The 24,141-nt window shown below is 39.1% G+C and overlaps 1 protein-coding gene across 1 annotated transcript in view; it reads left to right on the top strand.

The window, feature by feature from the left end:
* The window catches only part of cacna1ba (calcium channel, voltage-dependent, N type, alpha 1B subunit, a), a 172,499-nt gene that overhangs the window by 62,315 nt on the left and 86,043 nt on the right, over positions 1 to 24,141 (top strand). Inside the window, exons 6-7 of the mRNA XM_053325836.1 lie at positions 12 to 199; positions 16,556 to 16,659. Of these exons, the coding sequence (XP_053181811.1) occupies positions 12 to 199; positions 16,556 to 16,659 (292 nt within the window). The remainder of the gene's footprint in view (positions 1 to 11; positions 200 to 16,555; positions 16,660 to 24,141) is intronic.

Below are 24,141 nucleotides of genomic sequence, written 5' to 3' on the forward strand. Positions count from 1 at the left end.
TATGTTTGTAGGTGAACAGGCAGAAGAGTTCCCCTGTGGTATGGAGGCTCCGGCGAGGACCTGCGGCAACGGCACCGTTTGTAAAGAATACTGGACCGGACCTAACTTTGGCATCACCAACTTTGACAACATCCTGTTTGCTGTTCTCACCGTTTTCCAGTGCATCACCATGGAGGGATGGGTGGAGATCCTCTACAACGTGAGTCCACCTACATGTTGTTTAGAAAACACTGTGGGAGTTGTTATGGATACCAGATGGATGTGTTTTACTGGAATATTGCATACAGCATCTTTTACATTGCTAGCTATATTCATTATCAATGTTGATAGAATAATGATAGATAAATTGACAAAGATTGTAGCATGGACGATGTTATCAAGTCAACATAGAGAAATAACAACTCTTAAAATGACATATTTCTAATCATTGTTAAAGGAAAATTCATATGCATATTATCTTACTTCGCTATCAATCATTCTGCCAATTATTTTCTCAATTAATAGATTCATATTATGCTCCATACAATTTCCTAGAGCCAAAGATGACACCTTGTTTATTGTTTGACAAACAGTTGAAAAGCCAAAGAATAAAATGAATAAAGCTCAAACTACATGATTTCTCACATTTTTAGTCTTGACTTTGTATTTATCATGTAAATTTATAATATAATGCAAAATGAAGAGGTTGTGATATGTAGCACAATAAGTTAGTGAAACAGAACCGCATTCCCGCACATGCTCAGTAGCGTCTGCCTTACACAGAACTACTGTCTGGAGACTGAAAACATGGACTCTGTTATTCAGCTTTGGAGTCGTTTCTCAATAATTTATAATACATTTTCCTTATGAGAATCAAAGAACATGTCAACCAGTGCAATGGTGTGGCTTATTGTCATGGAGGAATTAGATATATCACTCACCATACTAGTTATTTGGATTGATTCATTGTTGATTTGGTTCTGCAAACGAAATATTTTGATTTGAACTATTATTTTATTGACATTGATAACCAGATCTTATCAAATGAGGATCCCTGAGACTATATCTTATCAAATACAGCTCCACAGCTCCACATCTATCCATTTGGGGGTTCTAACACTGAAAAGATTTAGAAGCACTGCTTTAAATCATGAATTATTTAGCAAAATAGTTGCAGAACAATTCCTAATCAATTATTGGACTAAGTGTTTGAGCTTGAATCAGCACTATAAGGACAGTATGCAGTCAGTCAGTAGCTGAAGTTTGTGTGTCAAAGTTCAAACAAAGTAGAAGTCAACTTTAAAGCACTGTGTCATTTCATTTGACCAAATGAGAGAATGCATTGAACGGGGTTTCTAAAGGAAATAATGCTGCTACTGTAAATGCTAGCATGACTGAAGTCTTACCTGATGGGGACATTCTCTCATTAAAGACTGTGTAAAGTGCAGGGATTAAAGTTTTCCGGCCCCGTGCCGGAATTCCGGCGTGCGGCGCTTGACTGCGGGCGCGTCAAAACAAAATAAATAAAATAATATATTTTTTAAATGTGAAAGAGTGTAATCGTTCGTCTGCCAATGATATGAGAGAAGCACAACTCTCCCGCTCTGAAACTAACATTATTATCCAATCAGAGGTGAAATAAGGCGGGTCTTGAGGAAACGTGCCTCCACCAAGTTACGTATGAAGCCTAATCGCCAGAGTAGAGAGAGAGATGTTGCATGGAGTGGAAAGATGGCTCAGTTCATGACTCCAGGGGAAAATGCCCTGATAATCGACCAAGGGTTGAAAAATAAATGGCGTTGGGCATGGCTAGATGAGCTAGGGAAGGACGGCAAGCCGTTTAGTAGTTGGTGCAAAAAGATGAGAGCCAGGTGCCTGTTTCTGCACGCTGTGCTCCAGAAAGATTAAACGCATCCAGCGGCAATTTTTTTTTATTATTACTATTTATTTTAAAGAAAGTTCAAAGTTGTTGAAATGGTGAAACCGTTTTAAATCTAACTATCTGATTTAACTACCGTAAATTCCGGACTTTTGTTACTACTTCATGTAGAAGTTGATATTTTTTATGTTATTTATAGACTTGATTTTCGAACGTCTAGTAATTTCTTAGTATTTAATTTGCCACTATTTATTTTAAAGAAAGTTCAAATATTTTGAAACTGTTGAATTAAAACTCTTTAAAAAGAGAATCATTGTCCTTTTTTGAATACCTTAAATTAAATGGTTGCAAATAAATCTTATTCTTCAAATGCCTGCCTTCCAATTTCACATATCCTTATAACATGTCACCTTGTGATTGTAGGCCATTTTGTAACCTGTCAAAGACAAAGATTAGCAGCGAAACATGATATCAAAAGAAATCCTAAATGCTACATGTAGCATATTGTAGTGTGTTGGACTACTATTGCCACCTATTGGTCTTTCTTGGTGTTGCAGTTTAGTCAAACCTTAGTCTGCAATCATTTTGACAAAAGTAAACCGGTTTCCAATCGATCAACCAACGTAGTGGCGTGTAGAGTCAAGTGCACAAGTCTAAAAAAGTTCAGGCTCAGGATTTTTTTTTGCTTTAATCCCTGAAAGTGAATTCAAACATTTTCTTCTAAACACATTAAATAGGTCATAAATGTATTTTGTGTAAAAAGCATTTCAACTATTTAGATTTGAATTGTGGAGCTAGACTTCACAAACTGTGTTTCAAGATTTCTGTGTTCAGGATTTAGTGGGCAGGTCTGAAAATACTCAGCGGTGATTGGCATAAACCCCCCCCCCCCCCCCCCCCCCCTGCTGCTGTAAAGGTATAAATACATTCAGCGCACACTACTACTACTACAGTCTACAGTTAGCCAGTTAGCTGAATTAGCCGCTGAGCTAGCCGCCGAGCTAGCAGCTGAGTTAGCCGCCGAGTTAGCAGCAGAAAGCTCTCAGACGTAGTGTCCATGTTTCGGGTAGAGGTGATGACTTTGATTGACAGGTGACACTTGGTAGGGGGCGGGGTTTCAGCGAAGTCGTCGGCCACGCCCACAGTGTTTGGTTGCATAGAAAAAGTTTTCTGATTTTTACACAACTTTGAAACTTAATTTCATATATTTGCCGATTTTTTTAATCATTCAAATTTGGCAGGGTGGTTAACAATACACTTTTCTGTGGTACGTCAAACTCAGAACACATATTTATTCTTACGTTACACTTTAACTTCAACTGTAGAGAACTCATTAAATGATATGGTCACTGCTAATTTTCAGCTTTACCTTCATATTATTTACTTTGTCTAACATGATTTAGCATCAACTTCATTTCCTGTATGTTGACACAATTTCAGTTTTGCTTGTCAGTCTAGTAGCTTTAATACTGCCAGGAGTTTGTATTTATTTATCACACATGCTATCTAAATGAAAACCTCTGGATGTCAGCAGTTGGTGAGAAGCACAAAGTGAGAAAACTGCACAGAGAGTAACAGTTAATACTTAGTGTACTTGTGTATCAGTGAGGTACCACAGTGTGATCATACAGGCCAGGTCTGTCCTCCTGACTGCCCCCCCCCCTCCTTCCAGCCTTCCTTGGGGGGATGATTAGAGGCAAACAAAAGAGCCAGCCGAGGATGACTCACACACAGCCACACGGCTCCCATTAGGACCTCAGCACCGCCACTTTACTGCTAGCATGAAACAAATCACAGCTCTCTCTGCCATTTGCATACAAGTCAGGAATATTATCATGCCAGGGGAGAAAAAAAAATATTACACAATTGGTTAAATTATTAAACAGCTGTAGTGTGGGAAAAGAATGTGTGTTTAGCAGTGTGAGTTTATCGTAGCAAGGAGATAGAGAGACTGGAACAAACAGAGGGAAACGAGGGAAGTAGAGAGAGATCGATAGTAGTTTGGTTGCTGAGAGCAAGAAAAGGCACGGCAGAGAATGTCGCTGCTTTGATGTTGAATAATTGTTTCCTCGTTGGAGCAGTTACACAAGTACTGGACACAAGAACATGGACAGAAGTACAAATCAGTTCTTTCTTTTACACCTCAGCTTCAGCTTGGTCAAGATTAGGGAGAAATGGTGGGTTTGGTTAAATGCTGGGAAAGAAGAAGAAGAATTGAACCACATTAGTAGAAGACCCGCTCTACTATATCTTACATTTACAGTGTAGTCCTGTAGATTATTCTGTCAGCCATTCATTATGTTTACATCCTCTAAATATAGACATTTTCATTGTTACTGGTAGAGTCCGCTTTTCCCAAGTGGGATTCAGATTTCCAACACACGCAATAAGGATTCACCAGAGACTGTTCTCTAGTGTTACAGTATGGAAGCCTCCCTCTACACTAATACTCTCCTACAGCCAGAACAGACACGTGCTGGTGTTAAATTGCTTTCACTTGAATTTTGGACACAGTGCAACAAGCTGTTAAAACAATAGAGACATTAATAAGCTGATATGGCTGACGTGTTAGATGTGTATTCAACAGACACAGAGAGACATTAGCATTAATGATCTAATTAGTCATGTCTGGTGAATGGAGGTTGAATTCATTCTGCTTTTTACACCTGGTTTGGTCTCTACTAAGGCCTGACTGATACTTGATGTGTGGGGCTGATAACGATATTAAGGAGTAAAAGATTTCTGATATGGATGTATTACCTGATAATTTTAAGAATATACATAAACATACTTTTTTTTTTTTTGCAATGATCCCTTAAAAAAATGACAAAGATATGTAATGATGCCATGATATTTTACCATTTGACAATAAACTTTATTGTATAAAATGACGTCAACATCTCTGGGAGTTTAATAATTATAAACAACTAATTTAATAGACTAACTATAGCTATATAACACAATTACTAAATAACAAAAAACACAATAAAAAAGTAGGTATATATTAAATATGAATTAAGAAAAAGGATCAAATATACTTTAAAACTTTAAAAATGATATCAGCACACATCAGTCAACATACACACCGATACTGATATATCTGTGTTACATCAGTCGGACTCAAGTCTGCACCATTCCTCCATCAGCATCAGCCTCTGTTGTCATTCACATGGTGGATAATCTCACTGAGATTGAGGTGGTAATCCAGAATTAGCCCATGTGGGATAAAGGGGTTGGGGGGGTGGTTAAGATTACTACTTCATCCATCATTAGCCATCTCTTCTTCTTGTCCTCTGGATCACTGACAGACCGGTAATGTGCTCTGACCATTCAGGTCAAGGTTGCTGTTTTTCGCTGAATATGATTGGTGGATCCTCTGATTAAATTGTCAAGAGAGGAGTGACGGCTGTCTCATTTCCTGCCGCCGTGGGACCCGGCTGTGTCCTCTTCATCAGAGCAGCCCATCCATCACGGCTGGACGGGCCCTCGTCTGTCTCTGCCAGAGCTGGGACTCTCTGATGAGGACGGAGGCCAAAATCAGATTGTCAATTTCTCATTAGGAGACCCCCCCCTCTGCCCCCCAAAGACCTCTGAGCCATAAACTCTGCTTTATGACAGGTGCTGTCGCCTTTTTATGCTCTGTGCTAACCCTGTATGGAGACAACCTTTAACACACACACACGAACACACACAGTACAGTACAGTAAGCATTCATATAGAGAATGACAGGAGTGAACTGTAGCCAATAACTCTTTCAATGCACAGATGGACTCAAATATTTCAGTGTGATCATATAACAAGATTCAACAGTTCTCTCAGTATGTGATGTACAAATCACAATGTTTACTGTTGTCTTTTCCTGTATATTTGTAACTTTTAGTATCAGTTTTTAGTTGGTTATATTTAGTGTAATTTCTCTATTCAAGTAGCATACCTGTCTGGAATTGCAGAAATGCATATACTGTAAAGGTAGTTTTTAAAAGTTGAATTTGTTTAACTTCAGTGTCAGAGATGGGAGACAAAATCCACTAGTCTCAATTATTAATTAATGACTACTGATTACTCCTTTGGAAAGTAACTTAGTTACTTTACTGGTTAATTGATTTTAAAAGTAACTAAGTTAGATTACAAGTTACTTTATTAGTTACTCCATCTCCAGGTAAGAAGAAAAGCTTGGCATTGATAGTAGTGGGGATCTTGTTTATTATGGCACCAAACGAGGGCGAGTCAACTATGTTTAAGGGCAGCATTTCCTCTACAACATACTGCCCGACCAACTTCTTTAACTCTCCCCCACTTACCGGTTTTGCACCGAAGTCCAGCTTTTGTTGTTTGGGTGGTGGGGACCTCCTGCATTAGTCACAGCTCTCTCCTTCGCACCACCTGGTGGGACTTTCTCCGTGAGTTTGACTGTCCAAATGTTTCTTCAAATTTGACGTGTTTTTGAAGCTAGATAATACTTTGTCTCCAGCACAGAGTGTACAGTGAACCTTTATACTGTTATCATACCGACTATTTCTAAGTTGAAAAGACACTTCTCTCTCCCCCCTCCATTGTTGTTTACGTTTGTGTCGCACACGTGAGTTGCCCTCATGCTGAAAACGTGACGTCAGTCTCCGAGCCACAAGAAGAAATCAAATAATATCTTTTTACTAAGGAAAATGACAAAACATAGTAATGCACAGTGACTACTGTCTGGTTTGGTTTGGAAATAGTAACATGTTAGATTAGTCGTTACTGAAAAAAGACGTCATATTAGAGTAACGCATTACTAAGTAACGCATTACCCGCATCACTGTTTATTAAACATTCCAAAGCTATTCTGTAAGGTCATTACCTGCAGTATATCCAATACATTTAGTCCTATTTGAAAAGTCCATATTAACCACCGCACACCGAAGTGACTTCACTGTGAGTTTATTAGGAGCCAACTGTGTAATATTAACCTTGTAATGTGTGTTTTGTATAATAGGCTATTGTTGATGCATCCTTTGTAAAATGTTCACTTGAATTGTGATGATTTGTCACTTGACCCATGTGTGTTTATAACACCTGAGGATGCTCATTCAATATTTGCTGAGTGAACCTGAAGAAGCTACAAACCAAACATAAAAAATGCATCCTAATAAAGTCACAGTAAAGTCAGTTTAATGTCGTGGTTCATTTTGACCTTTCACTTAAGATCGACTAGCGCCTGATCAAAAATACTGTTTCTCTTTACATTTAGTCATATATTTCCACCACATATTCATAACAGCAGAAAAAGTCTGCACACTGCAGCTTCCACTGCAGATATCATTTATAATGTTTAGCTGAGTTTCAAGACTTCTCTGCCCATTTGGAGTTGGTTTTCGTGCACAATCTCAACATGTGTTACAGCTGACTTGAAATGCAGATTTATTTAATTTTTTTAAATCCTATATCCTACTTTTTCAAATGAACTCCACCATGTCTCCACTGGTAACTACAGAAGTCCTCCCTGGGGGGTGCATGTACCCCTGGTTGGAAATCACCGCCCTACTTCATATGAAGAAAGGGCATCGTCAGCTTCACCGTCCCCTCTTCCAGTTGCTTGTCAGGCCTCGTTAGGGTCAGTTGCATGACTTCCCCCACCGGTAACACGACTCACCTGTAAACAGCAGGCACGACTCTCAGATGCTATCAGACAGAGCTCTGGGGAGCAGGATGTTTACAAGTCGGCTAGAGGACAGCAGCAACAAGAAGACACAGTGCAGAGCATTCACTGCGACTTGTCATCCAGCACTGCTACAACCTCTTTCTCTCTCTCACTGTTTGTTCAGCATACTCTCAGATATATCAAGTTATTGTGGAGAGACAATAATCTGTACTACTTTTGCATAAAAAGGCACATATAAAGATATGAAGTCTAAGGTTCTGACTCGGTTCAGGTCTAACCATAAATCTGGTTCATTGTGTAAGTATGAGTCAGTACCTGTTATTTTATGCTCTGACTCCAGTCTCTCAGGCGGTATGGGTGTGGTATAGCTGTTGAATTGATGGCTGAACAGGCCTACTAATGGCTTTTCTATTGCCCTGTGTGCTCTCTCCATTCTGGTAGCCAAGGTCTGAAGCAGCCTCACCCTGACACCAGCTAATGCACTAATACACCCAGCCCTCTGCAGCTACATTATGACAGATGTCTCCACCTAATATAGCACCGCCTTGTAAGGATTCACTGGTGGCGGGTCAGCAGAGTTCATCCAATATGAAAAATAAGTTTTTTGGGTTTTTTTTGTTTAAATCAAAGCCCAATCTCTTCTAAGGTTCAGTAGCATCCTAGCTAATGTGAACATATCTAAATGGGATTGAAATAACAAAATATTTATGTGATTAAAACCTCACCCTGTTTTCTCTACACATTATTACTTCAAATGCTAGAAAAGTCAATTTAACTAGAAGACGTTTAGCTCACATTTAGTTAGATTTGAAACCTTACAATAGGAAAGAGTGGTAGTTTGGCCAACTCAATTACTGTTAATTAGCTACAGCTGACAAAATCTCCATGTTACATTCTTACAAATTCAAGCTCTTGTTTGATGTCATTCGTAGACAGAGCAAAGCTGTAAATTAAACATGAAATTCCATATGATTATGCTATCACTGTGACGCTGTTTCTAACCATCAATGACAGCACTGAGCACATTGCTGCTGCAACATCAATCATATGTGTATCATCATTTGTATTGTCTTTATGGTAGAGACCTTTCTTGGCTGGAGAAAATGTATTTATTTTTCTTCACAAATCACAAAGAAGATATCCTACCATCTGCTAAGTTTGTGTTTTCAATCTTTTCCCCTATGCTTTTCAGTTGCTGACGGACTAAAATGTCCAAATTAGCTGGAATATCGATCCAGGATGTGTGGTGTGTCTGATGGTTCTGGATTAGGGTTATTACTAGACAACAGAGATGCTATATAGCTGGTGGAGGAGGGGTTATTATCTCACAATAGATTGATCTGGTGAAACCCAACCATAGCTGTCTAAAAGAGGCATGTACAATCACTGTTTTGAAGAATTATCATCAGATTGTCCAGTCACAAAGAATAGGGCATGTGCAGTAGACTATTTATCAGAGGGTAAGTAGTTCAGACCCCAACGTCTTTTGTCCACATGTCCAAGTGTCCATAAACTGCTCCTGATGTATGTATCTTTGAGGGAAAAATGCAAGTCACTCTAGTCCAAAGTGTCAGCCAAATGAATGTAATATAATACAGCTTTATCATAGAGGAGAACCCATTCCAGACAGCTTCCTCAAGCTATTCCTGGCATTCACATCTTCAAATTCTTTTTATAGAAGCTGAGCCAGCACACAGGATCTCATGTACCTACTGTTAATGCTCACTCGCAAAAACACTTATGCAGAAATCTGGTTTGGATGTGAGAGTGGCTGGATAACAGTGGGTATGACTTCCACAAGCATCAACAGGATGTCCATTTGAATAAATCAATTCTGTCTCTCTCTCTCACACACACACACTCACATGCTTTAGAAGGCAAATACCAATACTTTAGTACCAGTTATTAGTCACTGCTATACATTTAGATATTTCCTTTTATACTGAAGGAGAAATCACAACCTAGTAAGCTGTGCCCATATGCCGCTTCATACCATCCCATTTGTCTTCATTATTCTGCAGCTTTAATGTTCCCCGTTGTCTGTCTGTACAGTGGAGACCTTAGTCTTAAAATACTGATTGGTCCACCTCTGTCAGCCTGTTGATGAAGGAGGGTAACTGTTTAAAAATAGCTCTTTGGGGAACAGAGACGAATGACGAAACCGTGCAGTGCAGAGCCTCTGTGTGTCTCCATGTCTACACGGGAATTCATCAAGCTTCCTTTTCCCTGATCGGGAAGCAAACAAAGACTGATGTCATCGTTCCACACAAAGATACCATACATGGAACGAAAGAAAACGTGTGCATACCTATCAACCTTTTCTGACGACCTGGTTATTCATTCAGTCACACTGATAACGGTGCTAAAAATATGTTAGTCCTGAGGGTGGTGTTAGACGGAAAGGTTGTGGGTTTTTCATTATCTCAGCATGGATGTGCCGAACAGTTTTTTAGATGATGCTACAATTTCGAGCTAGAGGAGTTTATGGGGTCTAAAATGGTCATGGTTTATTCTCAGTAAAACAGCCTGACAGTAGATAAATGAGATATTACAATTTGTTTAGAAAATGAGGAACAAATTAAATGAATTATTCAAAAAAAAGAATTGGCTGCATCCCAGTGTCTGGACTTCACTGCTCAGACTTGCATGCTTAGCAGGCGTGTTTGTGGGAAGTCCAGTAGACCACATCCATAATTCAGCAAGTCCGCAAGTTCATTTTCAGTCTGTGTGCAGACTTCACCAGACTTGAAGATTAATCATATTTCATTGTGTTGTAGCAGTGATGATGTTGAAGGCGAAGATTAATGATAAGGAAAAGCAGAAGGACCAGTCTAACCATGACAAATGAAATGAGTAAACATTTGTATATTTAGAGTTAGGGTTTTATTAATTTGATGACGACATTACACACATACAGAACAGGCATAGGCAGAATTATTTGGATTTGGTGTTATGTTCTGCAGTGTTAGATGAGTAAAACTTACTTTCAGTTGGAAAACAAGAACCTATAAATTGAATTTAATCAAAGCAGAAGACCGTGCCCTTATCTTGCATGAATTACCACTGTTACAGACCGTTCAGACAAATACTTTTGGTCTGGAACTTTATTTCATATCCATGGAACCTAGTGAGGCTATAGGTGGCACATTTTTATTCTCATGTGGCCTGATGGTAGTGAACACATCACTATACTGTACGTATGACAGAAGTCTCTGACAGTAATGTCGGTGTAAGTTCAAGTAGTCAGGAGAGCATTGGGATTGGTCCTCTGAGGACTAACCATAGATACCATATCATATGTCTTAGCAGTATGGCTGATGATGTAAGTGCTGGATGGGCGCAGACTATACAACCAACACACCATCATGACCAGCACTGTGGCACACTAGACAAGAAGTCACTGCCAGTTACCAGGCATCCTCCTTATTAAAAACACTCTGCTTCTCTTTCATTTAATTAGACACAATCAGATCCTGGAGCTGGTCAGTTCACACTGCCCACAGTTTACCACAGTTAGTCACTGAGAGGACAGAAAGCAGGAAGTATTTCATGGTTTCAGATTGCCTTTTGAATATGTATAAGTTCAGCTTTTACTTTTCTTAAGGTCAGGCTGCCATCATAACAATAAAGAAAGATGAAGAATAGTGAAAGTTGCTGACAGGAGAGGCATTGCCGGTTATGGCATCCCAATCCAGGCTCTGGATGAGACCATAATCCTGTTATCTCGGATACTGGAAGTTTGGGTCAATATGTCCCACCCCTCCTACCCGGTTGAAAAGATCAATCTTAACAACTTGCTTAAATTCAATTGATTCTTCAGTCATCTGGAGTTTGGTTTACCTGCCGGAATCAGTCTGGTTTCATCACACTGTCTGTGTGTCTATGTATGGAGAATTTACCCTCTGAACCCATTCAAGTACCCTTTAGTCTCAATAATCCATTTTCAATTGCATATATGGGTTCTAAGCAGGGAGTGGACTGTAAAGCAAAAGTATGTCAGACATCCATTTCCCCAATCATGTTCTCCAACTCTTCACATAGACCTTGTGTGCCCAGAAAAACCTGTGAAATGATGGAACAGTTCTACTCCATTTCAGAATGTCTGAGTTGGGAAAACCTAAAGCTCATGGCCATTGGTAAGCATCGGGTAAACTGTAAATCACTAGGACATTAATGATTCATATGACTGTATGACAGACGAGAGTCACAGTTTACATGGTCATTAGACATGCTTGTCAGAGGAAACTGGACTATACATTATATTAGACATTTGAAGTAACATCAAATATCAAATAATCCCTGCACCAGATTGAAGGGTCAACACAATTTAAACCCAAGTTTTTTTCAAGGATCAGTTTCTAAAAGGGCTGAGGTTAGTTCTAAATAAAAGAAGAGATACAAAGGAAAGGTATTTTTTAACTGGTTGCCTTTGTCTTTTTAATTGTATGTAAAGCACTCTGTAAATAAAGGTATTAGTATTATTGTCTTTGATACCTTACATGGCACTAGCTACCTCAGCAGTCAATATACATGTATCTACATCCTAGCAGGACAAAGAAAAGCTTATTTCCTGCTTATTTTCCAGTCTGGGAGCTGTTACTTTACTGTGACATAAGCTGCAGGACCTCAATCCTAGATGCTAGTGTGCATCATTTATTAAACATTACCCTGTAACCCTGCAGCCTGTCATATTAGGTGTGTTTGGACACCCACTCTGTAGTTGAAGAGGATCTGATGATAAATTATTGAGTGATTTTTAAGGTGAGTCAGCAACAGTTAACCATTAACCCTGTCTAATCTTTCCACAACTGTATGTTAAAACCAGCTGGTGTAATGTAGCATCCAATTATGCAGATTTCAGTCTTGGGATTGCTGACAAAATGCTCATATTGTATAGAAAGAACTCCTGAATGAGTCTTTTTTTGACAGCAGACATATTTATCAAAGCAACATTAATCTATATAGTAACATGGACTCTGTGTATGCCTACCGTCTCTATCACATATATTTCACATGAAAACAACAGCCATGGCAGCAAGTTATTTTGCTGTCATTGTATCTGCAGTCACTCTGTTCTAATATCTTCTGTGCAAGCAGATTTAATTAAGACAGACCCGTTTTTGTAATTCATTCTGTGCTCTGGAGAAGGCATTCGACCGTGTCCCTCGGGGGATCCTGTGGGGGGTTCTCCGGGAGTATGGGGTATCGGACTCCCTGATAAGGGCCGTCCGTTCCCTGTATGACCGGTGTCAGAGCCTGGTCCGCATTTCCGGCAATAAGTCGGACTTGTTTCCAGTGAGAGTTGGACTCCGCCAGGGCTGCCCTTTGTCACCAATCCTGTTCATAATTTTTATGGACAGGATTTCTAGGCGCAGCCAGGGTGTAGAGGGGGTCCGGTTTGGTGACCTCAGGATTGGGTCACTGCTTTTTGCAGATGATGTGGTCCTGTTGGCTTCATCAGATCGTGACCTCCAACTCTCACTGGATCGGTTCGCAGCTGAGTGTGAAGCGGCCGGGATGAGAATCAGCACCTCCAAATCCGAGGCCATGGTCCTCAACCGGAAAAGGGTGGAGTGCACTCTTCGGGTTGGGGATGAGATTCTGCCTCAAGTGGAGGAGTTCAAGTACCTCGGGGTCTTGTTCACGAGTGAGGGAAGGATGGAACGGGAGATCGACAGGCGGATCGGTGCGGCGTCTGCAGTAATGCGGACTCTGCACAGATCCGTCGTGGTGAAAGGAGAGCTGAGCCGAAAGGCGAAGCTCTCGATTTTACCAGTCAATCTTCGTTCCTACCCTCACCTATGGTCATGAGCTTTGGGTAGTGACCGAAAGAACAAGATCGCAGGTACAAGCGGCCGAAATGAGCTTCCTCCGTAGGGTGGCTGGGCTCTCCCTTAGAGATAGGGTGAGAAGCTCAGTTATCCGGATGGAGCTCGGAGTAGACCCGCTGCTCCTCCACGTCGAGAGGAGCCAGATGAGGTGGTTCGGGCATCTAATCAGGATGCCTCCCGGACGCCTCCCTGGTGAGGTGTTCAGGGCACGTCCCACCGGTAGGAGACCCCGGGGAAGACCCAGGACACGCTGGAGAGACTATGTCTCTCGGCTGGCCTGGGAACGCCTCTGGGTCCCCCTGGAAGAGCTGGACGAAGTGGCTGGGGAGAGGGAAGTCTGGGCTTCCCTGCTTAGGCTGCTGCCCCCGTGACCCAACCCCGGATAAGCGGAAGAAGATGGATGGATGGATTCTGTGCTCTACTGTGTTACCATGCTGGTTCAGATGATGTACTATGATCTGTCTTAGAGACAGTAAAACATTTGTAAGACATGTGTGTCATCTGACCCTCCTCTCCACCAGGTTTAGGTGTACCGGTAGGTCAGTGGTTACCTGTCTTTGGGGAGCCGGTGATGCTATCAGGATTGACATTAATTCAGTGATCCAGATGATTAAATGCTATTTAAGCATCATACTGAAAAGAGGGTGCTACTAACAGTGAGAAACATCTTGATATGAATGAGTCTAGGAGACCTGTGTCACAGTCATGTTTACTATGTAATGCTGTGTCAAGTCTCACTCTTCTGTACTTACACTTAATATTTTGAGTTCATAAGTGTGTTCACAGTGAGAAGTATGTAAAAATGAAATGTACTGAGTACCTGGATGGTGCACTGCCATTCAAAATTTCCATGTGTTTGTTTTTTGTTTTTTTTGCACTAAGCACCACTATACTGTTGTCACATATAAGCCAAGGTTTATCAGGTTAATTTAGCAAGCTTGCTAACTAGTTACACGTCATTTCCAGCAAGTGTGCAATGGCCGTGTTTTATTTGAGACAACACTAACCTGCTGAAATTTGCACACTGCGCAAATAAGTACAGAATGTACACAGTGTACTAACTGAACTATGTGATTTGAGACACATCTGTTTTGTTAAAAAAAAAGCTATGTAGTTAAAGCTGCACTCATGAATATTTTAATATTAAAGCATTTGATACACATTTGTGGCCTTATGTAAACACTGATTATAAAAAAATCAGACCTTAAAATATGGATAGTGCTAACTTACTGGCTGTTCATACATTCAGCAGAAATATTAGCAACATTAGGATTCATTTGGAACTGATGAATGTAAGTTCAGTACTCACACTCCTCCATTAGCTCTATAGCAGCCAAACACAATTTCTCAAGGTTTGGCAGCGACCAAACCAGCTAGAAGAGAATAAACATTGGACTTACTTTCATCAGATGGACAGAAACACGACTCCAAATGAATGATAATGTCACTCTAAGTCTGCAGTATGTGGAAATAACCAATTGTTTGCAGACACATTGTTTATCTTCTGCCAGCGTGTTCAGAGTCCTGCATGCCATACTGTATTAAAGCATTTAACTCTGCACAACAATTCTATTGTGTGGCAGAGACTACTGTAATGCTGCTTAGCTCTGAGAAAACAATAAACACAATCTATAGACACCAAATGAGAAATGAATACACTCTTCTGAACGATAGGAAGGTGTTGCATGGATTTCTGTAAATGAGCTCACCACCAGACAGTTTCCAGTCAGATCAGATTAACCTTCCAAATTAATAACCTGAGTGTGAGTCCTTGCTGTAAGAAATTCAGTAAACATGAATTGACTGTCGAAAGCTCTCAGAGAACATGAGCCTGAGTATTTGTCTGCTGCTCCAGTGACAAACCACACACAGCCACACCAGCACCCATACCTATTTTGTTGTACAAAACAAGCCGTTGATTTTACAGTAGAGACAAAGTGAAGTGAGGATAGAATCCTTTATAGTAGTGAAGCCCAGCATTTCCCTCTTAAGCTCTGTTCTTAAGGGAAGGGAAATACAGCTCAGCGCTTTGCTCCCATCAGCACTTCTGTGATTATGGTTCTTCAGAGGTGTGGACGTTATCTTCAACATATCTAAACACATAGCTGAACACACTATGCAATGTATTCTATATGGAAGTATAGTATTTAGTAGTTTTGTAGTAGTTTGATTAATTTGCTTGAATTACACACAACTGCAAGGGTTAGGGTTAGGGTTAGCTGGCTTTAAAAACCCAGTGTCAATTATATGTATATATATGTGTAATCATCACAAGCTCGAAACCGTGATTGATTTCCCAGCAAATCTGATCCAGAAGGAACAATGAGTGTTAAGTGTTAAATGATGCTAACTGTTAATTGATGATGACGTTGCTGGATTTTAACACTCACTTGCATTGGTTGTTTGTGTGGGGGTCTAGGGTCCAACCAAAGGGGTTAATAATAAGGTATTGTAAGGTCATTTTGGGTAAAGTGTTAAACACAGGATGGTTTGTATGAAGTAATTTTTGCTTTACAAACATTAACCAAGCTCTCAAAGGTCAGTAGCAAAATTCAGATAGTCTTGTGCTTGTACGCTTCTGAATTTAAAGCATAAGGTTGTCAATGTTCTATCTTTTTCTGATTTCTTATTTCAACAAATCTCATAGTTGGAGCCGAGCGAACAATGAATTGATGTTCTGGCAAGTATTGTTGGTGTTTCGACGCCTGATATATCTTATTTCTCTGTGTCAAAGAGCTCCATTGTTGTCCAAAAAAGGACTAAAACACATCAATGAGCCACACTGACTTACTGGAGTAACTGGGTGACATGCACCTTTATCACTATAAGCAGAATCTGTAGTTTACTTTGACTCAAGCCAACACACACCATCCTGCTGCCAGAAATACTCACTAAAGTACCAGATGTGGATTAATCTACCAATGAAAGTGGTTCCCGAAAAATCCATTATTTCCTCCTGTTTGAGTTGTTTAAGGAAATTGCTGGGCCTTTTTTAAAACATGAAACTACAGGTATATGATTTACATTTTCAGTAAGAATCAATGGGTTTGGAGCTGAGAACCACAGAAAATATTGTGAAATAGGCTAACACTTTGCTGGTTTTAGTGTTTTCATGAGATGAGTTGACAATAAGAAAACAGAATAACACCAATCTTATCATTCAACTGCACTAACACAAACGTATTGATGGTCCAATTCTTTTCTGTGTTTATGTATTTATGTGTTCAGGCCAACGATGCCTCAGGGAACACGTGGAACTGGCTGTACTTCATCCCCCTCATCATCATTGGTTCCTTCTTTATGCTCAACCTGGTGCTGGGTGTGCTGTCAGGGTGAGTACAAACCTTGAGTTTGTGATTTGAAAGGTCAATGTAAAGTAACAAAAGAAAGATGTCTACCATAAAGCCACTTGACTCAGAATGTCTTGCTCACACAATTTTTCTATTTAATGTTACTTTGTTTTATTGAGATTATGTTAAACTCTTAACTAAAGCTAAGTAGCAGCTAAGCTTGCTACAAAATGTAGGCTGTCGGATGAATATCAACTTTGATGATGAAATGAAAAATGCCTTTTTAACTCTTGTAGATCACATCTCTGCTCATAAGCACCTATTTAATATAAACAGTATATGCCAAAAAGTACAAAAAATCTGTATTCTTATATGAAAATCCAATCATGTTTTCTTTCTATAAAAAAAGATGTGTGCTCATCAATCCACTGCAGTTTTTATAGCACAGAGCTAAGATTCATTGTTAACTACAGCTAGCCAGTAGTTAAAACAATAAAAAACATTTCTGTTAAACATGTTTAAAAAAAATTTAATTGTCAATATATACTATAAAACAATTTTTACTTCATAAGAAAGTCATATTTATTTTAAGCTAGTGAGAAGCACTTCAAAATAAAGGCTAACCACGCTGAAAGTAAAGTGTCCAAAGCAACTCACTGTTATCACACATTACAACTGTGAAAGTATTTTAGACTATTTGTAGAACAAATCTATAAATATGATGTATTAATGCAAATTTAAAAAAATACTATAATCATCACTTACATACTACTTTTGTATTTCGATAGCACTAGTTTAGCTGCTAGCCAGCTTTAGTTAACTTAGTATTCTCAATAAAACTAAGTTGTGGGTTGAGTAAAAACTGTTCAAAACACAATGTTAATTTAATAAGCAATGACTGGCAGTAGTAGACATCTCTAGCAAACACATTAATTTGTGAATTTACTCATAATAAATTAGGCATGCGGTGCTAAATGAGAATGACATGTAGCTCAATAACAACTTGTAATGAAGGGCTTCACAGTGAATATCTGAGTGACTGAGTTATGGTTAGCGGTTCATGGTGTGTACAGTTTGTGCACACTGACTGATACTAAAGTATAGTGTTGGTGTACATGTGTACACATTAAGTGACACAGCTATCAGGCAATATGAGCAGTAAAAGACCAGCATACAGCTTTCTGTGTATAGATCAGTATAACTTTATGAATGCTGTTTGATTTTCTTTGGATCACTTATGAAATATAGACTGCTATGATAACTCTCCTTCAGACACATTTAAATTTTTTCCTTTCTTCCAGTGTGTGTGTATTTCTCTTGCATTAACTAAATCAGGCAAATTCAACATCTGTGGCTGCTCTAATGTAATATTCATGAGGTTTTATTAAAACATAAATTCACATGATTATACAAGTCTGCTGCACCACAAGCAGACTCTGCCCTGTACATGGTGTGCAGAGTGTGTCAGTGTAATTCTGTGGTACATATTCTCTCATTTATAAAGCAACACAAGCAGCACACGCTGGGTCACAGATATGTCATCACCACTGAAAAGAGCATCATGGGAAAGGCTCTGTTTTCATTGCCTCAATTGTAATATTGCTTTGTAGTTATCATCATCTTTCTTCAGCAACAGCAGTCTCTCAGTATTGTTCTCCATCCTCTACTCATGTAACTTACAGTACAGCACGCATACACATTGATGATGGGAGTGTGAATTTTCCTTTAGGATCAGAGTGGGTGGATAGGAGATCATCAAATATGCAGGATGGAGGATACATCCCTGCATAAGAGTAAACAGTGGTATTCAACAAGTACACATTGAATGCACATATTAAAACTGGTTACAATAAGTGAGACTATTCTGAACAACAGAGGATCAGACATACTGTAGCTTTAACATTGTGTTTTTTAAAGGAATTGTTTAGCAGCTACCACATAATCTAATTAATATGAGACAATAACATCAAAAAATGAAATTGTAACTATTTTATTAAGGGAGAGAGGGAAAAAAATGTAGTTTGCTCCTTTATGTTTTTTAATGTAATCCCTCAATAATACTGTTAATCCTAGTATTCTGATGTGTGCTGGTATACTTTATTTTGAATAAACAATGGTACATGCACATGAAATAAGATAAGATATTCCTTTATTATTCTCACAGTGGGGAAATTTACAGTATTGCAGCAGCAAAGTGGATAGCAAATATAGGGCATCAATAAAAAAATAAAGAATAACAAATACTAAATAAGTACTCTACAATAGAAACAATAGTTGTAAAAAAAAAAAAGAAAAGAAAAAAGGTAAAAAAAATAGTAGAGTAATATTGGTGTTCAATGATAATATCTGAGTCTATTTTTATTGCACAAATTTTAAAGTGGAAAAAAAAATCCACAGTTGAACTGAAAGTAATAGTATACCTGAAATACTGGTATTGCATTGTAGTGTACATTAAAACGTTTGTAAAATTGGTCATCATTTATATATCAAACTTTCAGTCCTGCTGACCATCTCAAAATGATTCTCACTATTTATTTATATATATATTTCTGTTATTTTTGGATCCCAAACTGTCAGCATTTCCCCACATAACTTCCAATTTTATTTTATACCATTTTCCTTTTCATATTCACATAATAAAAAAACATGACATTTCTGCAGTTCTGCAGCTTTTCTGTAGTGTTTGTGATTTCCAGTGTTTAAAAGGTATGCTGTGAATTTTTATTGTAAAGAAACACTTTGGTTTAGAGGCAGGGTTACTCACCGAAACTCACTTTGGGTATCCTGAAGTCCCATTACCAAGGTTTCAGAATCATATGTAATATATAGTAGATTTGTGTACAGATCCAAATACATATACACTTCACTGCTGGAAGTTCTAATATATCTAGTTAACATTCTTCCACAGCTTTATGAGTATCAGACACTGCTGCATGGTACCGACACACTCTCTATTATACTCTCTCCCTCTTATCAAGCTGTTGATTTGTTGTCAGCAATCTAATAAAATTCCCACCAGATATATTCTTGGCTTCTTTCTCCTGACATTAATGCTGTTACTTGTACATTCTCTGCAGCTATCTGAGCTCATTCCGATGGACGGGCGAGCACAGAGTTGTATTCACGCTCTCTCTCTCTCTCTTCTTGTTTAAAGTTAAGGTTGTTCATTTTTCTGAAAGAAGCCTCAGTCCTCTAAGTTCCAGCTGCTTGTTCTGCCCTTGCTGATAAGGTAATGTTTCTCCCTGCTGGTGTGAAATCTATTTCCTCCCAGCGCTTCTTTTTCAAATGAAGGTGAGAGACTTGACTGTCCCTTAAAGACTTAAAAGTCATTTGTGGAACATTGTTTTCTTTCTCCACCAGCTTTAAATCACTCAGCCGCTCGCAGGATGGAATAATAAGTCTCAACTTTGTCTTGTTTACTTAAGTTTGACAGCAATTTTAATTCTAATTGGGTCGTAGAGAGAGATAGAGATAGAGAGAAAGGGGGCTGTGATAGAGTGAGCAAACTGCAGATTCAGCTCAGCAGTGCCATTAATATTAGGTTCTCCTTGCAGTCATTTATATGTCTATCATTTCTCTCAAAGTTGTATCTAGATTGTCATTTTCATGTTAGCTTATGATCTTATCAGCTTCCAACAAGCTCGAAGTCATGAAGCATCAGGTTAAGACTTGACAGAAAGTTTGACTTATAGAACTTATTAAAGGTACAAAACACATTTCTGCTTTTTAATCTCGTATTTGTAAAACCAGACGAGACAAACACAGGAAGGTTTATTCACATGCTGTCAGTCGCCACAGTTGAGCAGTTTAGGTGATGACATCATCAAAGCTGTTTGTTTGTTTGTTTGTTTGTTTATCAGGATCCCCATTAGCGGTTACAAATGGTAATAGCTAGGGGTGTAAAGATATATTGATCTACATCGGTACATTAATAGCAGCGATGCAAAATGAAAACATTAATCATCATCTTTAAGAGGCGCCTTTATTTTGAAAGTCCTCTGACACATCGGTCTCCGCCCGAGCGTGCACAGCTCCAAACAAAATGCAAGTGACGCCATGGCAATGGCCAGAAAAACAGTCAGTGACAACAAAAACGAAAGCAGGAGTGTAAAAGAGCGATGAGTATCACTGCTGTCATTTCACATTTCAGTAGCCAGCAACATGTCCACACCACACAGCTAGAGTACAGGCAAATGCAATCAGGTATACAAATAGAAACTTAAAGTTGAAGTATGTAACTCTGACACCAAAGGCCTGTTCTACGAAGCTGGATTTTCTCTTATCGAGGTAACTTCAGGGTTAACCCTGGGTTTTCCGTACTACGAAGCTGGTTCACTTCTTACCGGGGTAAATCACCATGGTAACTTATGCTGAACGGCTAACCTGCTCCGGAGCAGGTTATGTTCTGGATAAGAGATCAACGAGTATAAAAGCACCACCTCCTGACCAATCAGTTCTCTTAGAAAATGACCCGCCCATTCTTAGAAGATCCTGTCGACATTGGTGCGCGGATCGCGAGAGGAGCGCTTAGGAGAGAAAGAGTTTTTTGTGATAGATGCAATTTTTTAATTGGCCAAAATATATATTTAAAAAATAATCATTGAGGCACGTGGGGGATATTATTCTGTAGGTTTGACATCCTGAGATCAAAGTGTCAGGGAGCATAATAACTGTATTTATTTATTGTAATTGTAAAAAATTGACGAAAAAATATATTTGTAAAATAAGCCTTGTGGCACATGAGGGATATTAGTCTGTTATACAGTTGGTTTGAAATCATTCACTCAAATGGTTGAAGCGCATAATAGGTTTGTATTTTGAATGTTGAATATTAAACTAACTTAATGTCTCTTATGAAAGGAAGGGCACTGAGGAAGCGATCTGCCCCAAACGTCTGTACCGTAATAAAGTAACATTGTGTGATCAGAGTGCTGTCCGTTTATATTGTCCGATAAATTAATATTGTATGATCTCATGAATTTACGCATTAACACAGTCGGCAATTTTCTGCCAGCATTCCTTCCTGGCTTTTGCTGCAGCAACAGTGTTGCTTTTGGCCTGGATGATGTGTTTGAATTCTTCATATTTATGAAGAATAATTGTCTGCTCCTCCATGGTAAAGTAGTCTGCTCTGCAGAGTTTTTGCATTTTTGTGATTGGTCAGACGCTGCAAACACCTCCCCTTTATGTGAGCGCGCAGAGATCCAGATTGGAAAACCCTGGGTTGATTTACCGGGTTGATAACCAGCTTCGTAGTACCGTTTATCCTAGACTGCGAATATCTGGGTAAATCAATCCAGGTAACGGAGAGATATCCTGGATAGGTTAATCCAGCTTCGTAGTACAGGCCTCAAGCGTTTAGAAATGGAACTGTGGCCCACGTTCAAAACATTGGAGAGAGCTGTTACTCCTTGCCCCCTCCCTGCCAGAGTCTACTTCACACGGGTTGCCAGTTGTTGGACGTGATCCTGCACGCACGTGAGACGAGTGCAACATACACAATGCGAAGTGACCCACAGTCAGACATCCCAACCTGTTTCAAAGGCATCTCCTATACATCCCCTTGTTTTGTTTCTCAAATTGTCACGACGTATTGAGAGTCATAATGAGGTTTTTTTGGTTTTGTAACATCAGCAATCTGCAATGTTCCTAGCTGCAGCTCAGTGGCAACTGGCAACCTGGCTGCTGAAACACTACTGACTTAGTGATTGGTAGATAGGTAGTGGGTGGCGTATCAGGCCAAAACACAGAATGACAACATAAACATTACTTGAGGGCTGCAACTGAGCTTTTCAAATGTGAATATTCTGGCTGGACTACTACTGTCAGTGATATCAGTGTTTGAAATTAACATGATTCCTTAATGTCTGGTGACATTTAGGGCCATTTTATGATTACTTGGAATATATTTGTTACATACAGCTACTTTAATGTTCTTTCAGTTTTCTTTTATAAGATGTGGAAATTTTGAAAGCTCAATATATCAAAATGTGGCGCTTTTCTAGTGAAAACAATCTATTCTTTAAAAAAGAATAGAATAACAAAGAACATCAGTGTTTATGATAAAAGTACATATAGATCTAGAAAGGTACAAAAAGAACCCCAAATGTTGTGATCTTAGGTTCCTCCTGCAAGTTGTAAAGCTTCTTCAGATGCTCTCATCATCTATAAGCAGATAGAAGTCACTCATTAATCTACCATCATATCTACAGTAAGAGTGTCTCCTGTTAGAATGCTGACCAGGTTGCAAAGATTTCCAATCATCTCATCCTTAAAATGCTTTTATGAAACAAGGCCAACATCTAAAAGGCAACAACGGATTCTATTTTCTCTGTCCAGACTTAATTAATCAAACTGTGGGTGTGAAAGTGACCTACAGTCATCTGGCAAGTCCCGTCTTTAAAATATATTTCCTCTGACAAGTATTTTAATATTAATGTTCCCAACCTTCAGCTTCTCAATGGTTACTCTCTTTCCAGGTGATCAATTTCATATTAGTGTATTTGATCTTAAACTTTATTCATGCTCTGTGAAGCACGTCATTGTGAGAAGTTTAGTTACTAGTATTATTGTCACACACACATATTCCTGCCTACTGTACATCTCTACTGTAAACACAGGGACAAAGCTTTAGTGGGAGGATAGCCTTTAGCAGCCCCCTCAGTGGGTATGGTGTCCTCTCTGCCTCCTGAGCTCTCCACAGAAGTTGTCAGATGGCCTCACAGTTACTGAGGAGGTGGAAGGTCACTGATGCAGTCTGGCAGGGCCGTGCGGGGGCCATGTCATTGTTTAAAGGCCACGATCTGAGCTTCAGAGCCGCCAGGAAAAAAGCAGATACACGCAGGGTTGAGAGGCTCCAGACCCCCCTCTCGGGCGCTGTCTGCTCGGCTTTTATCTCATCAGCGTGGGCAGAGTGCCATGAGATGTGACTGTGATCAAAGATGAGCACCCCAAACTATCTATTCTCAAATATCCCCTCACAAATTTCACTTTGCTTTTATTGTAAACGTCGCCAGCAATGAATAATTAAATCATTGTGAATAATTGTTTGTGGACATGTTAGCTATGTACAGTTTTGTAAAGTGAAAATATATGAGTGCTCTGCTTGTTTTAGAGCTCTACTGCCCCCTATTGGTCACAATTGATTCAAATATTGTTCAATTGAAGGACTTTTTGCTACAGACACCAGTTTATAACCACAAACTAAATAAAGAAAAATAATAAAATATGTATTATGTATAATATAATAATATATAATATAATAATATGCTGCCTGTTTAATAAAAAAAAACTGTATATATCCAACAACATATTCGCCGATAGCAATATATCTGTGATAGGCAAATATCAGCCGATAATATCTTCTGACCGATATATCGGCCGGGCTGTAATCCATACATATACAGTACTCATACACCTACATATACTGTAGACATACAAGCCTGCATGCATACAGTATGAATCAAAAGTCAAAAGTTTGGACACACCTTCCCATTAACTTGAATGAGAATGTGTTGAACTTTT

Source organism: Scomber japonicus, chromosome 9, assembly GCF_027409825.1.
Source record: "Scomber japonicus isolate fScoJap1 chromosome 9, fScoJap1.pri, whole genome shotgun sequence".
In the NCBI taxonomy this organism is placed as follows: domain Eukaryota; kingdom Metazoa; phylum Chordata; class Actinopteri; order Scombriformes; family Scombridae; genus Scomber; species Scomber japonicus.